Below are 14812 nucleotides of genomic sequence, written 5' to 3'. Positions count from 1 at the left end.
TTGACCCCCCCTCTGTAAACACAGAATTCCTGACATGCCTCCTAAAAAAGGACGAGATGACTCAGATAGCAAAGCGCAAGCCCACTTACGTTCTCATGAGCGCGACGACGTTATTCACCGACTCCGGTGCCAGACCGTGATGGTCCGCCAAAACCTGTGCCTGTTCCAGCGTGACCGACATTCCGGTCCGGTCCTTTGCGCTTTTGCAGCTGGTGAAACGCACGCCGTTCATGAGCCTGCAAGCCTGCGGTACAGTGAACGGTTAGATTTCGGTTAGGTTCCGAAATTCGTCAAAGAATTATTTGGGAGGGAGCGTGCTCGCATGTACCGGTATTCGTACAAACAGAACAGCAGGTAAGAAACCATGCACGAGAACTGTATAGCGCTAAACGAGCCAAGCTTGATGTACATTAGGGGTATTCAAAAATGAGGGGTATTCAAAAATGACTTTTTTTCTCAAATCGTACTGGCTACTTGATAAAATTGTTAAACCTACACACCAAATTTGGCTCAATTCCAGCCAGTAGCCGTATTGCTACAGGAGAAGAAAGTTTCGATTTATTATATAAAAATAAATAACAAAAAATTTGAAAATTTTCTGTTCACCCCATGAAAGTGTTGGGTAGTCTACAGAATCGATGTTCACCAAATTTGGTTCCACTCCAACCAGTGGAAGCGGAATTATTGCCGTCGAAAAATTTGGATTTCAATAAAATAGTATTAATAGTAGTAATTAAAGACTTGGTCACCGTAAATACTATTTTATTCATAAGTCAAATTTTTCGACGGCAATTACTCCGCTTCCACTGGTTGGAATTGAACCAAATTTGGTGAACAGCGTTTCTATAGACAACCCAACACTTTCATGGGGTGAACAGAAAATTTTTAAATTTTTTGTTATTTATTTTTATATAATAAATCGAAACTTTCTTCTCGTGTAGCAGTGCCGCTACTGGCTGGAATTGAGCCGAATTTGGTGTAGGCTTAAATTAGGTAACCTAAAAATTTTATCAAGTAGCCGGTACGATTTGAGAAAAAAAGTCATTTTTGAATGCCGCCACGTACATACGCTCGTCATTCTCATGCTTATAAGAATCAACTCTGCTATGAATTGCACCGGTATTTTGCTGTAATTCTTTCTCAATCAGAATTTCAGTCGATTTCCAAGTTTTTGCAAATTGAGTGCCGGTAATTCCAATTCTAATGCTTCTCATTTGTGGCCACAAGGACAACGATACCGTTTGCACATCCAAAATAATTTCCTATTTCCGAACCTAGACTATTTTGAGGCGCTTAGTGACCTTTGTGACGGTCGATCGCTACTTGACGGAAATGTCGTTCAATGAATGGTCTAGCCTTGTAAAACAGGTTTTTAATGCTGAGATACGACTAACAGAGGTTTTGAGGATCAAACAGAGAGGAGAGGATAATTATTAGGGCGAGATTTTGCAACTTTTGCAACTTTTTTCAACAGCTTCCGGCAGCTTCCAAAATACTCGCAAAAAATGCAGAATGCTGTTTTCGGCTGTGTGAAGGAATCTTATAGTGCAACTTTTTGCAACTTTTGTCCATTTTTTTCATGCAAATTTTTGCAACATTTTGCAACTTTTTCGATTTTTCATGATGGTGTTTTCGATTTCGGTGAAATACACGGCCAAATTCGACTGAAGCACCGTAAAACAGCACCGAAGTAACGATTTTACGGGGATTTCGGGAGCTGAGCCGGAAAATTGCCCCCCCCCCCTTTTTTTCAGTCAACCGAGCAAAATGTGGTCAAAATGCAACTTTTGCAACTTTCTTCAAAACTAAATGCAACTTTTCACGGATATAACTGCAACAAAAAATTGCCCTAATAATTATATAATAAATTTTTTGTAAATAAAATAATACTCTCAGTGTGAATGGGTATTCATTCAACGGTTTGCGGTATCGACGCTCACAGATTCATGGGTAGGATGCTGGTTAAACACTCATTTCAAAACTACATCATCATCCATCATCCTATCGAAATATTCTGGGGGAAAACGAGAAATAGCTCCAACATGGCTGTCAGCAATGAGTCCGTAATACAAATCTGCTAATCGAACACTTCAACGTCAATAGCGTATCACATACTTGCGCGGCATACTGGAGAATGTCGACGTTTTTTGTTTTTCTCGATCGCACGGCGCTGCCCAAATTCTCCATGCACCTGTCCAACATTTCTGGGTGTTCCGAAGTCTTTCTCTGAATGATGATAATGGAATTCAAACCCCTCGCACTCGGTATCATACTAGGCCATGTTTTTTATGACACTGAGCAGATATAAACCCTTTTGTTTCAGAAAAACTCTCACTGCTTCAATACTTTACAAAATCCCAAACGGTAAAGTAAGTAGTTGTTCGTAATAAATCGATAAAAGTGGAAGTAGTCAATGAGTATAACCACTAGAGCAAGTATTGCAAGTGGGCACTTTACAAAATGAGAAGTGTAGTAGTAAATAAGTAAATAGTTATTTGTAAAAAAACTTGAGTTACCCCAATCACACCAAGATCTGAATATACGAAGATATGTACCAAACAACGTTAAAGGGGCACTGCACTCTAAAAATGATGTGGTCTCAAATTGAACGGCGAAACGAAAAAAACAAATTTGGCCGCAGCCGTTTTCTTTAGAACGCCACCGTAATGGAGCCGCAATTTATTGAAATTTCCACAGGGGTTTCACGCTCAAGCAGACAAGCAGAGATTGAACTTTATATCGTTGTCAGCCGATGTAATGAAGGAAACATGTCGTACACGCCAAGGTGGTTTAGATACCGCGTTCAACGGAAGATGTTCAGTCTGGAGATTTTAGTCAAAATCGGGAGTAGTGTATTCTATTTCTTTAGGACAGAAATAGATCATGTCTAACAATGTTTTATACATAAGAATAGGCCATGATATATTTCTGTCCTAAAGTAATATAATACACTAAAAAAGGTTGGGAACCACTGATCATGACCATGTTACCAGGCTTGAGCCTACCGTGTCTTTATAGTAAGCTTCGAATGTTTTCAGAGACAAGCTATTAACGCTGTCTTGCAGCGAATTGTCTCCTATTCTGTCGGCTAGAGTCTGCTCCTCGTTGATGCCGACGTTGAAAAGTGTCGGAACTACCTGAAGATTGCAAAGCAAAATATGAGCGAAACTCAATCGGTTTCTCGTCACAAAATTGCTGCGGATACCTTGAATTCGGCTCCTGATTTCAAGGAATCCGGCAGTACGTCGAATATAACAGGGTCGATATGAAACCTGAAAAAAGGCACAGACGGCATTAGAATTTGGTAGAATTCGAGCGACTGTTTAGCATTAGATGAGGTTACAAACACTTCAAGTCATTTTGTGTTAGTTGGCGAGATGCATTTTGCAATTTTGAAATTACCCACCCTGGACAAACTGCCACAGCATACGAACCAGGGTTATAATGACCCGAGTCATGACTCGACTTGACTCAAGTTATATTTCATATGCGTAAAATGACTCAATTCGAGTCAATTTTTGTATTGACTCGATTTGTACTCGAGACTAGGACGGCCGAGACAGACATTTCATTGTAACTCCGAAGAATAGTATAGTTAGCACATTATTGGTACTTCGTCTATCAGTCCTGATACTTGGAAAATAGGGCCAGAAACTGTTAAAACTGAGGAAAATTATGAAATTATGAATGCGAACCGTTCTATATCACTCGCGCAGAGTTGAAAAAATGGTTTGAACCGGATTGGACTGAAAACTGATCAGTGAACATGATGACTTGGACTCGGACTCATGTCAAAACACTCGGACTCGACCCTCTAATCATTGACTTGGACTCGGACTTGACCATTAGGTTACAAAGCTGAAGTCATCGCTAGAAGTAGTTTCCTAAAATTAGTAGAAATTAAGGTTCCAAGTTACATTAATTCTTCTTCTGTACCAACAATGACTACTTAGAGATCAACTTCAGACTTTTCAACGTAGCGTACACGCCATAAGGTGGCTCGAATCTAACATAAAACAGCCCATGCCTTACTTGACTGAAAGCCTGTGCCGAGTCCCGTGCAATGTCGGCAGTAGATGGTCCAGATTATTGCCCGCCTGTTCGGGGGCACGCTGGCACGAAAAGCTCACTTTTTGAAGATCGTACATGCCCACGATAAAGTCCTGTAAAGTAGTCGCGATTACAGTAAGAGTGAAAATTATTTAGTGGGCGCGGGACACAAGATGGGGTGATATGATATGGTGGGCGTCCGGCGTCCGGTTGTTCAATCCCTGGCCGGGTCAGACCAAAGAACTGATCAGTAAAACTGGTATCTGTGGCTTCTCAACTTGGCGTTCAGCTTTCGGGATAGCATGGTGGAATGTTGCAAAACTTAGAAAGCCTTACAAGGCTATTTCTCCACCTTCCTTGTCCAGCGGCATATGCGCAATTACAGATCATGCACTCATGGTATGCATATGCACAGATCACATGTACAAAAATAACTTTTTTTCAAATTTTATTGGCTACTTGATAAAATTGTTAGGTTACCTGAAAAACGCTGCACACCAAGTTATTAAACATATATTTTTTTCAGATTTTGCTGGCTACCCCCCAGAAACTGTTAGGTTGTCGGAGAAAAACGATGCACAGCAAATTTGGCTCACCTCCAACCAGTAGAAACGAAGTAATTGGAGTAAAAAATTTTGGATTTGGCAATGATAGTAATTACGGTGGCAAATCCGTCCATTATTTATTATAGCTCTACCCATCATAAATACCATGATTTGAAATCCTAAATTTCGAACATCAATAACCTTGCTTCTACCGGTTGGAATTGAGTCATATTTGTAGTAACAATTTTACGGGGTAGCCAGCAAAATTTGAACTATTATTTTTATTAAATATATTCAAAATTTTCTACTACAATACCTTCGCTTCCAGTGGTTGGAATTGAGCCGAATTTGTTGCGCATCGTATTTTCAGACAACCTCACAATTTGACGGGGTAGCCAATGAAATTTGAAAGAAAAATTGATATCGGTATAGTATAATTATAGCATTAGTGTGCAGCGTTTTTTTAGGTAGCCTAGCCGGTAAAATTTGAAAAAAGGAAGATATTACTGAACAGCCCTACTGTACAGGAACTTCAAGGACAAAAACACAAATAATGATAACAATTCTAGTACATTGCCAGAACACGCCAACGCAATACTGAGCTCGTGCTACTGAAGCGTCACAATCCTACCTCGAGCATTCCCAATTCGTTTTTGTAAGTGCTGAGTAAGGACTCGAACTCCATGAGCATGCCGTTTTGGACGAAGCTTTCAAGCAGCGCAGAATCGTGTAGAGAAGACAACAGCTTGGTCGCTACACCGCAGATGCACGCTGAAATCTGAAACAAATTGATAAAACAATGCTGTAACCGCAAAGAAATTTGCAAGATCGTAGGATTGAATGATATAATTCATGTCACAGGTGCTCGAACCAGTCAGGAAGTTGCTACTTTAGAAGTAACGCCGTAAATTTCTACTCAATTACATTTGGAAGTATAAATTTCGGAGACATGTCAAAATTACTTTGAGCAGAAGGAGAGAATGAAGATATGAACAATTGAACAGTAATCAAGTCAATTGTTTCAAAAAGTAGATATGGTTGATGGAACTTAAATATGCAGGGTTGTAATGACTCGACTTGTACTCGAGTCATTGTGCATGACTCAAACCAAGTCATATGACTCGAGATTAGGACGGCCAACACAGACATTTCATTGTAACTTCGAAGAATAGTAAAGTCACGACATGATTGGTATTTCGTCTATCAGTCCTGATACTTGGAAAATACGGCCAAAAACTGTTAGGACTGAGGAAAATTACGATATTATGAATGCGAACCATTCTATATTACTGTTGCAAAGTTGAAAAAAGTGGGCAGAACCAAATTGAACTCAAAACTGAAAAGTGGACACAATGACTTGGACTCGAGTCACAACACTAGGACTCGGACTCGACCCTCTACTCGCTGACTTGGACTCGGACTTGACTCGTGTCAAAACTATAAAAGCGAGATAAACTTGTGACTCAGAACCTTGTGACTTGGTTACAACCAAGTAGAAGAGTAAGTAGTCTAAAAACGTAACAGCTCGAGCAGGTAGGCAGAGTACTTCAAACGAGCAGGACTTGAGGAGTACTTCGTCGCTGATGAACTCTGGTTTGTGGTTTGTATCAATGCTTACTAGGGTGGAGTGAAATAAAGAAAAATTTGAATTTCAAAAAGTGCCTTTGATATTTGGTCCCAAATCTCGAATGAATTACTTCTCTCATCATTTCAGGTTCCTGCACCCTCTAGTGGCCGTACAATTTCACCGAACGAGCAAAAAATAGCTAATTTTGCCATATCTTGATAACCGCTTATGCTAGAAAGCTAGTTTTGGGCTTAGAAGCTGCGGGAGCAACATGTTTCTATATCACTTCCATATAACTTTGTCTTGAAAATGTACAGAAAAAAAGTGACAAGCAAATCATTGATATTTAGACCGCCAATAAAAGGTCGGTTGGTTGTACCAAGTTTGCAATGCCAATTAGCAGGTTACAATTTGTCACATTGCTGCTTTAACAACAGAATCTTGTTTGGCGGACCTACGAGTTGATTTATATATCAACCTAGCATAATTTTGATGAGAACTAGAGAATGATTGAACTCTTATCATATTGCATCATCACAAACCTTTATCATGAACTTGGTAGAACGGGTGTTTTTCTGTTCAACTCTACAACAAACGACAGGCCTACATACATCGTTCAAAAAGTGAATCAGTTACAGTAAATCAGCTAGATAATTTATTTATAGCCTACCTCATACCACTATGTTTGGTTGAAAATGATGATTTCCATATCACTTGTGACCTTGTTAAACTGTTTTAAATATTATACATATTGTACAAGCTGCTGTGCTCATTGCTTACCGTTTGAGAGAAGACGAGGTCCCGTCTGTATACGAGTTCGACAGACTCTTGTGGGGTTTGCATAGTGTGTACGGCCTGTCCCTGCATAGCGATATCAGTCGCGTTCAGCAGTCTCTTCTTCAGCTCTGCTACGTTTCCGAGAATGTCTTCGAAGGAAGGCGGTGCCTGCGCGTCTGAAAAAAAAACAGTATAGTTGGCGTTGCTGCTCGGAAGCTGTCTGCGTCACACTTCAAATCAGCACGTGCGAAAGTTTTACAAAATTCAGCAATTTTGTCGAACCGTGGCAAAATTGATGTCGACATATTTGAAAAGGCATAAAGACAAGCCTGGGTTTTTCTCGTCTGAGTAAACATTGTGTCTAGGATAAGTTCAAATATAACTCCAGTTCATGACCACGTAAAGACAATTTGGAATTTCTCCACTCACTCTGATTCAAGGAGAGAAGGTCATCGGCAGCGGCTAACATTGAACGGCAGTCTCGAAGTATTTCCGTCACCTTTCGTTTCAAGGACAGTTTCATTTCGTCCTGCGGAGAGAATACATATCGCTATCCAACACAAGACAACACTAGTAAAAATATCATAATGTCGCAGCATGGCCGTAGGGAGTCAGAGAACTATAACCTGCGACTGTTAGACCGGGAATATTGATATATCTCTTATAGCTATAGTCCAAATGCAGTCTTTCTAGTTCATTTCATATCCAAACTGAGTAATGGTGGTAAAGCTGTTGAAATAAATGCCGTTTTGGAAGTGCGCCTTAAGCTAGATGGCATATCTTTTGAATATCTGCTGAATATATCAGGGTTACCAGTGAAGCTGCTAGTTATGTGTTTATCGGTAACTGCTCAAAACCGCTGTATTGGTCGGGCTCTAGTCCTATGTAGGAGTCACGTTTATTTCCATGTAATGTATGCCAGACTTGGCCGACTAGATAGTGAAACGTTTCTTTGCTCAACAATTCTAATCCAATTTGTGAAATGTTTCTATCATCGAATTTAATTTTAATCTAATTTCTGGTCTTCCTTACAATGCTACAAGAAAATTCGATAATTCTAATGCTCATGTAATTTGAAAAAAACTGTGAAGCTATAATTTTAGGTCTAATCCAATTTGCTAGTTGTCCAAGTCGGCTGTAGTTGGGCATTTCATAGACTAAAATGGCAGAGTCCAAAAATGTGAAAGTATACTAACCCATCCAGCTTGGCTCACAGAGATCAAGCTGTGCGCGGCCGTCACAAGACTCGAGGCTGAACGTGTTCCACTTGAAGGGTTGAAGAGTATGTTGATTGCTTGGCATAGTGCCGAATTATCCAGGATTGCCAGGATGCGATCCATCTGAATCAACGGCGGACGTGTTTTGACATTCAAATCACTAACTGTTCTCGTTGATGCTTAGCAGTGTTGGGACTCGACTCGAGTCAACTTTTTCAGATGACTTGACTTGAATCGATTCACATTGAAAGAATGACTCGCCATCCACAGTGGAAAATAGCAGGGTTGTAATGAGTCGAGTCATGACTCGGCTTGAGTCACGATTTTCTGATGACTCGACTTGACTCGAGTCATTTTCTCAAAATACATTTTCTCGAAAATGACTGTGTATTGACTCGACTTGGACTCGAGTCATAAGTCATATGACTCGAGACTCAAACGGCCAAGACCGACATTTCATTATAAATTCGAAGAATAGTAAAGTAACCAAACTATGCGACCAAAATCTGCTAAAATTGAGGAAAATTAGTATATTATAAATGCTAACCATTCGATATCACCAAAAAGTGAGTTTAATAAGACTTTAACTGGTAACTGAGGAGTCAACACAATGACTTGGACTCGGACTCGAGTCATGGTATTATTGTCCCTCTGCTCGATGACTTGGACTCGCACTTGACTCGGTGGTGAATCGAAAATGACTCGACTTGACTCGAGTCAAAACTATAAAAATGAGTTTGACTTGTGAGTCGGAGCCTTGTGACTTGGTTAACACCCTGGAAAATAGATTCAAAACTATTATTAACGTTGATAAATTAACTCTTAAGTATCAATAATCGTATATTGCAGTCCCCGAAAAATCATCTCCCACTATTCGACTCGAGTCATTGTGAACAGCCCTAATGACTAGAGCGATTTTTTTGGACATGTCAAAATTTGTCAATTGTAGCGTTTTGTCAAAATTGTTTACAAAGTCAACATTTTTTTGACCTCTGCATTTCGTTTGTCTCGTAGATTTTGCACTGCCGGCGAACTTATCATTTGATTTTTACAGCTTGTAGCCTACTTTATAGTCCTGCCGTTGTAGACGGCCCATCGTTTGCTCATTTTAAATCATAGACGGTCGAATGAAACAATAGGTTGACATGGTGTTATGCTCAACGTACCGCAATATCTAACTGAAGCAAGACTGCGTGGGCATTGCATGGTTCTTATATCAAGAAACGCATGATGAAAAATTGTGATGTTAGACAACATTGTCAGAATGAAGCAACACGGTTTGTCACCAGCAGTGTACCCACAACTTCAGCGTCGCCAGCCAACAACTGCTGCTGTCGAACGTTCTTTCTCCATTCTTGGCAAGCTACTTAGTAAGGACAGACACTTTCTACCCGAGAATGTTGGAAAGTATCTTTTGTTGTACTACAACAAATTTTATTCATTTCCGCCATAATACGTGATGTAACTACCGGATATCTTCATAGGGCCAGATTTCGTTGAAATATTAGTTTTTTCATGCAAAATTTGTCATTTTTGAAGCCAAAAACGTTTTTTCAGGCCAAACTAATTCGCAGGACAGACAGTTCCAGCCGGAAATGAAGATAAATAGTATAATTTTTAAATTATGTGCAAAAACACCTAATTTGCATACGTGAGGTCAAAATTCAAAATTTTGATTTTTTCGGTAAAAAAAAATTGCCCTGCTAATGACTATAGAAATGTGGGGGAAATACGCACGTTATTTTCAAGTCGCGACAACACAGACTCCATCGACGTTCGTACAGGCACATGCTGAACTTCTCTGCCTGCTTCCAGCATAGTCTCCAAAGTACCGATATCAGTAGACGCCTCTTTATGGATTTCGGACAGGCAGATGGGCAGTTCTTGTATTTCGCACCGTTCTCGATCCTGGACCGCCACGGCGCTGAGTGCACTGGCGAAAATACAAACTGGAGTAAATATCGGTAGACTTGGACAGCTAGATAATTCTATCTGCGACTGACGACACTGGGAATATTGATATATTTTGCAGAACTCGCACGTGTAAAAAATGACTTTTTTCTCAAATTCTACTGGCTACTTGATAAAACTGTTAGGTTACATAATTGAAGCCTGCACACAAAATTTGGTTCAATTCCAACCAGTAGCCGCATTGCTACAGGAGAAGAAAGTTTCTTTTATTTATCATAAAAAAATGACTAAAAAAATTTCAAATTTTTCTGTTCGTCCCATGAAATTGTTCGGTTGTCCATAGAAACGATGTTCACCAAATTTGGCTCGATTCCAACCAGCAGAAGCGGAGTTATTGATGTCGAAAAATTTGGATTTGAATAAAATAGTATTTACGGTGGGCACAAACTATAATAATCAATTAAGAATTGGTCACCGTAAATACTATTTTATTCAAATCCAAAATTTTTCGACAGCAACAACATTTTGCTTGTAACTTTATTTCTGTACATTTTCAAAACAAAGTTCTGTGGAAGTGAAATAGAAACATGTTGCTTCCGCAGATTTTAAACCGAAAACTGACTTTCTAGCATAAGCGGTTATCGAGATACGGCAAAATTAGCTATTTTCGGCTCGTTTGGTGAAATTACTCGGCCTCTAGAGGGCACAAGAACCTGAAATCATGATAGAAGTTATTCATTTTAGATTGGGAACCAAATATCGAAGGCATTTTTTTAAAATTCAAATTTTTCTTTTTTTCACTCCACCCTAACGAGGATAGTAGTAAATACCATCATTACAGACTCACATTTACAAGTTACTGTAATGTAAATTTTTACCCCTTCAAGAGTTATTAATGTACGGGCCGCAAAGGGTATAATTTCGGGTCGACACGGTGCCAGAGCTATCTGGTAATATGTATGTAATATTGTTGAATATAATGCAAAATATCGGTGAAGGTGCTAGTCATTGGTTTTTATCGGTATTGGCCCGAAAATTCAATGTTTGTCAAGCGCTATTGAAGACTCACTCTTTTTTTGTTTTGTCCGCGTTAACAAGAGACAGTAGACCGCCTTGTTTGAACTTCAAGCATTGCGCTGCCGGCGCCCCGAAAGTAACGATGTCAAGAATTCCAGAGCTGTCGGACCCCAGAACGTCTAAAAAGAGGTGGTCAAAGTAACTGAAACTTGTTGGTACTGAAGTAGGAGAATAGGAATAGGACGTTGTATATATTGAGCGCCAAGCGGGAAGCCTTAGATACCAGTGTTACTAATCAGGTCTTTGGTCTGACCCGGCCGGTGATTGAACACATGACCTACCGATCAAGAAGCCGGACGCTCCACCATTACCCTATCTTGTCAGAGAAGACAGGAATTTCAAAGTGAGTATAAAAGATGTATTCTAGGCCTAGTTTTACTTAAATCACTGAAAACTGTGAAGTAGAATCAGTCAAAAATCATAACCACTTAGTTAACGAGTTGAAGTATAGGCAAAAGCTACTTGAGTACTCAAAAATGTAGAAGTACTTCATTACAAGAGGTCGTGATACTAGCCATCATTGGTACTCAAGTACGGTAGAAGTAAAACCGTGAATTTATATTCAGATACAAGCAGAATCAGTGATTTCCAAGAATTAGGGCTGGGCAAAATCGAGTTCCCGATTGATTCGATTCTGAATCACGTAATATGCTACGAGTCGAGTAATCGAGTATCGCTCATTATGACGTCATAACAGAATATAATACGTCTAAGTTCGAATATGTACCGTTTACGTCACCATGTTATCAATCACATTAAAGATACTTTGGTATTTTGTCGACCATACCGATTTCATTCCTCTTGGTGACTATGTTGTGGGATAGTCATGACTTCGGATATGTGCTACGTCCAGTAACCTTCGTAGCTTTGTACTATATGTTTCGTATGCTACTATACCGTCAATCAAGGTTTCAAGGCTTCAACAGTGAAAACTAGTATCGAAAGTATAATTCTCGTTGATAAATTAACTTTCGGTGGTGAGAAGCACATAATTTTACCAAGAATACAATTGAATAGTATACTGGTATCCATATTGAAACAAACCCGAATATTTTCGCCTGACACTCGTCACAGGTAATCATCACCAACTAGTACACAATAATTCAAAAGAAGATTGTATATCACTAAGTACGGGTATTCTAGGCCTTGTTTGGGTTGAAAAACTGAAAATTGATACGTAGGAGTAGCCAAAAGTCGTTGGTAGTAGTAGGAAAAACCTACTCGAGTAATTTGAAAAGGAGGTACTGGTCAAATTTCAACACAAATTTCGCAGACTGGTCAACTTTCAAAAATCTACATCGGCCAGGAGTGTAATCACGAGAAAGTGGATCACGAACGGTATATCGATTGCCAGACACTTGAACAGGCAAATTTATCACCTCTCCACTAAACTCAATCCCAAAATTAAACCTTACCCTAACCCTAATCTAACCCTATATCTATCCTTGATTATAAGCCGAATGCTCACGTAGACAGACTATCTAGAGCAGTGGTTCTCAACCTTTTTGTCTTCGCGGATCCCTTTTGGACCGTCACGGACCCCCAAAAGTTCAAATTTAGCTCAATTACGGTGCAGTCGTCATCTGTCCAGTGCAAATGATAACTGTAGGCTAGTGATAAACAGTAACAAAATGACTTTTGTTGAAAATAAATCATACTATTTATGTAGGAATTGGGTTGACTTATAATGTTTCAAAGCGAATTCTGCAACTGCCCCAAAGTTTCACTTCAAATTTAACTCTTTTATCGTGCGACCGTTTTCTGTCTTGTGCAAATATCAGCTGCAGGATAGTAATAAACAGCAACGAAGTGACCACTTACCATTCTTGAGAATAACATCATAGCCTTTTATTCATGTAGCAAATGGGAAGACTTTTATAAATTCAAAGCGAATTCTGAAGCTGAATGTTTTGGAATACGAGGTCGTGTCTTGAAAATCCGTGCCTTCGATTTGATATAAACTCGTGTTGAAAATCCGTTTTCACAAAGAAGGGTGGTGGTCAATGTAATAATATAGCGTAACGCTTCCGACGTCACATTTGGGTATGATCGCAACAAATATGGCACTAAAATTGCAAACTATTTTTTATTAAACATAAAACGTCAAGCCTTGTCATTTTCTCTAGCGGATCACATTGAAGTTATTATGAAAAAATGGTGATGTATATCACAGAAGAAATGGATTTTTATAAACATCTCGAAGTCACCGTGGTTGACTAATCAAACTTTTTATTTTTACACAATCCCCAACAAAACACCTCCATACAGCAAAATATTTGTATCAGTAGATTATTGGTAATTTAGCAACTAAAATTAGTCCGCACAGCAGGACATTTTATCTCAGACGGTCATTCTGTTTATGTGAGTTCTACTAGTAACGGAGCGAAACTGCCTCGTGATTTTCCTAATTAAAAAAAAAAGAAAAATGAGGTTATCAACTATTTTGTAAATTAAGAGGCTTCGCGGACCCCCGGTTGAGAACCGCTGATCTAGAGCACGTCAGAGAGCATAAGACGAAAAACTGTGACCGCGATTTACCAGTGGCGTCAGCCGTAGATGCGGGGATGCAATCTGCGTGACGGACTCTCATCCGTTGAAGGTGTAGGTTGGTGGGGGCAAATTCCACGCACTTGTCCACTTTCTGTACACTGGTCTTGAATGAGTGAGCTGAAATAAAAAAGAGGATTATACTCGGTCAAGAGGCACCGCATGGTATGGTATATGTCACTTAGCGGCAGTGTTGTGATGAGATATATTGGTGAGACGACTTGGCTCGAGTCATTATATTACAATATCGAAAAAGACTTGATTCGAATGACTCGATATTCGGACGGCCAATACAGTAAAGTTACCACATTATTCGTATTTCGTCTATCAGTACTGAATATTGATACTCGGAAAAATACGGCCAGAAACTGTTGAGAATGAGGAAATTGGCTTGTTATGGATCAACGCCATTCAATAGGGTAACCATATTTGGGAATCAGGGAAGTAGGACACTTTTAACGAATCATAAAAGTAGGATTACTGGACTAGAAAACTGCTGAATTCCAAGCTTTGTACTGGAAATTTCTTATTTCGCGTCATTTATTTGTTAGGCCTGCCCATTAGCCTGGCTGTCGAAGCTATAAAAGAGGATAAATTTCCAAAAAAGGAATAGACATTTACGATATCCTGAAAAAGGAGGACAAATCCTCCTAAAGAGGGACATATGGTAACCCCAATTCGATATCACTCAAGAAGAGTTAATACAAAAGTGGGTTGAACATGACCTGAACTTGAAAATGAACAGTGAACATACAATGACTTGAACTCAACTGTCTGCTCCACGACTCGGACTTGACTCGATGGTGAATTGAAAATGACTCGACTCAAGTGAAAACTAGAAAATTGAGATTGACTTGCGACTCGGAACCTTGTCACATGGTTACAACTCTGCTTCGCGGACATCGCAGCAGTGAGTTCTACTTCTCAAGTGAGTTATTTTTTTCTCGAGAGAAACTAATAAAAACTAGTAAGGGTGTGCCCGAGTTATGTTTAATCTGGGATCGGTTCTTAGGGAAATGCTTCATCAATCATCGACTGGGTCTTACATCAGAGTTATTCCTACTTAGTATATTATGAGGTAACAACCAATCCCCAATTTTAAAATATATTATATTCATATT

The 14812-nt window shown here is 39.4% G+C and overlaps 1 protein-coding gene across 2 annotated transcripts in view; it reads right to left on the bottom strand.

Moving 5' to 3' along the window:
• LOC145442606 (inositol polyphosphate-4-phosphatase type I A-like) overlaps window positions 1-14812 on the bottom strand; it is a 41000-nt gene that overhangs the window by 2474 nt on the left and 23714 nt on the right. For both annotated transcript variants that reach the window (XM_080320567.1, XM_080320568.1), the window contains 12 exons: window positions 13683-13811; window positions 11137-11263; window positions 9894-10089; window positions 8136-8279; window positions 7369-7468; window positions 6943-7115; window positions 5227-5373; window positions 4033-4163; window positions 3206-3272; window positions 3006-3137; window positions 2116-2226; window positions 90-244 (listed from right to left, as the gene is read on the bottom strand). In XM_080320567.1, coding sequence (XP_080176693.1) covers window positions 90-244; window positions 2116-2226; window positions 3006-3137; window positions 3206-3272; window positions 4033-4163; window positions 5227-5373; window positions 6943-7115; window positions 7369-7468; window positions 8136-8279; window positions 9894-10089; window positions 11137-11263; window positions 13683-13811 — 1612 coding nt within the window. The remainder of the gene's footprint in view (window positions 1-89; window positions 245-2115; window positions 2227-3005; window positions 3138-3205; window positions 3273-4032; window positions 4164-5226; window positions 5374-6942; window positions 7116-7368; window positions 7469-8135; window positions 8280-9893; window positions 10090-11136; window positions 11264-13682; window positions 13812-14812) is intronic.

This window comes from Botryllus schlosseri, chromosome 7, assembly GCF_051294905.1.
Source record: "Botryllus schlosseri isolate E-star chromosome 7, Bs_hap1, whole genome shotgun sequence".
Taxonomy (NCBI): Eukaryota; Metazoa; Chordata; class Ascidiacea; order Stolidobranchia; family Styelidae; genus Botryllus; species Botryllus schlosseri.
This window is presented reverse-complemented; position numbering and strand designations above follow the sequence as displayed.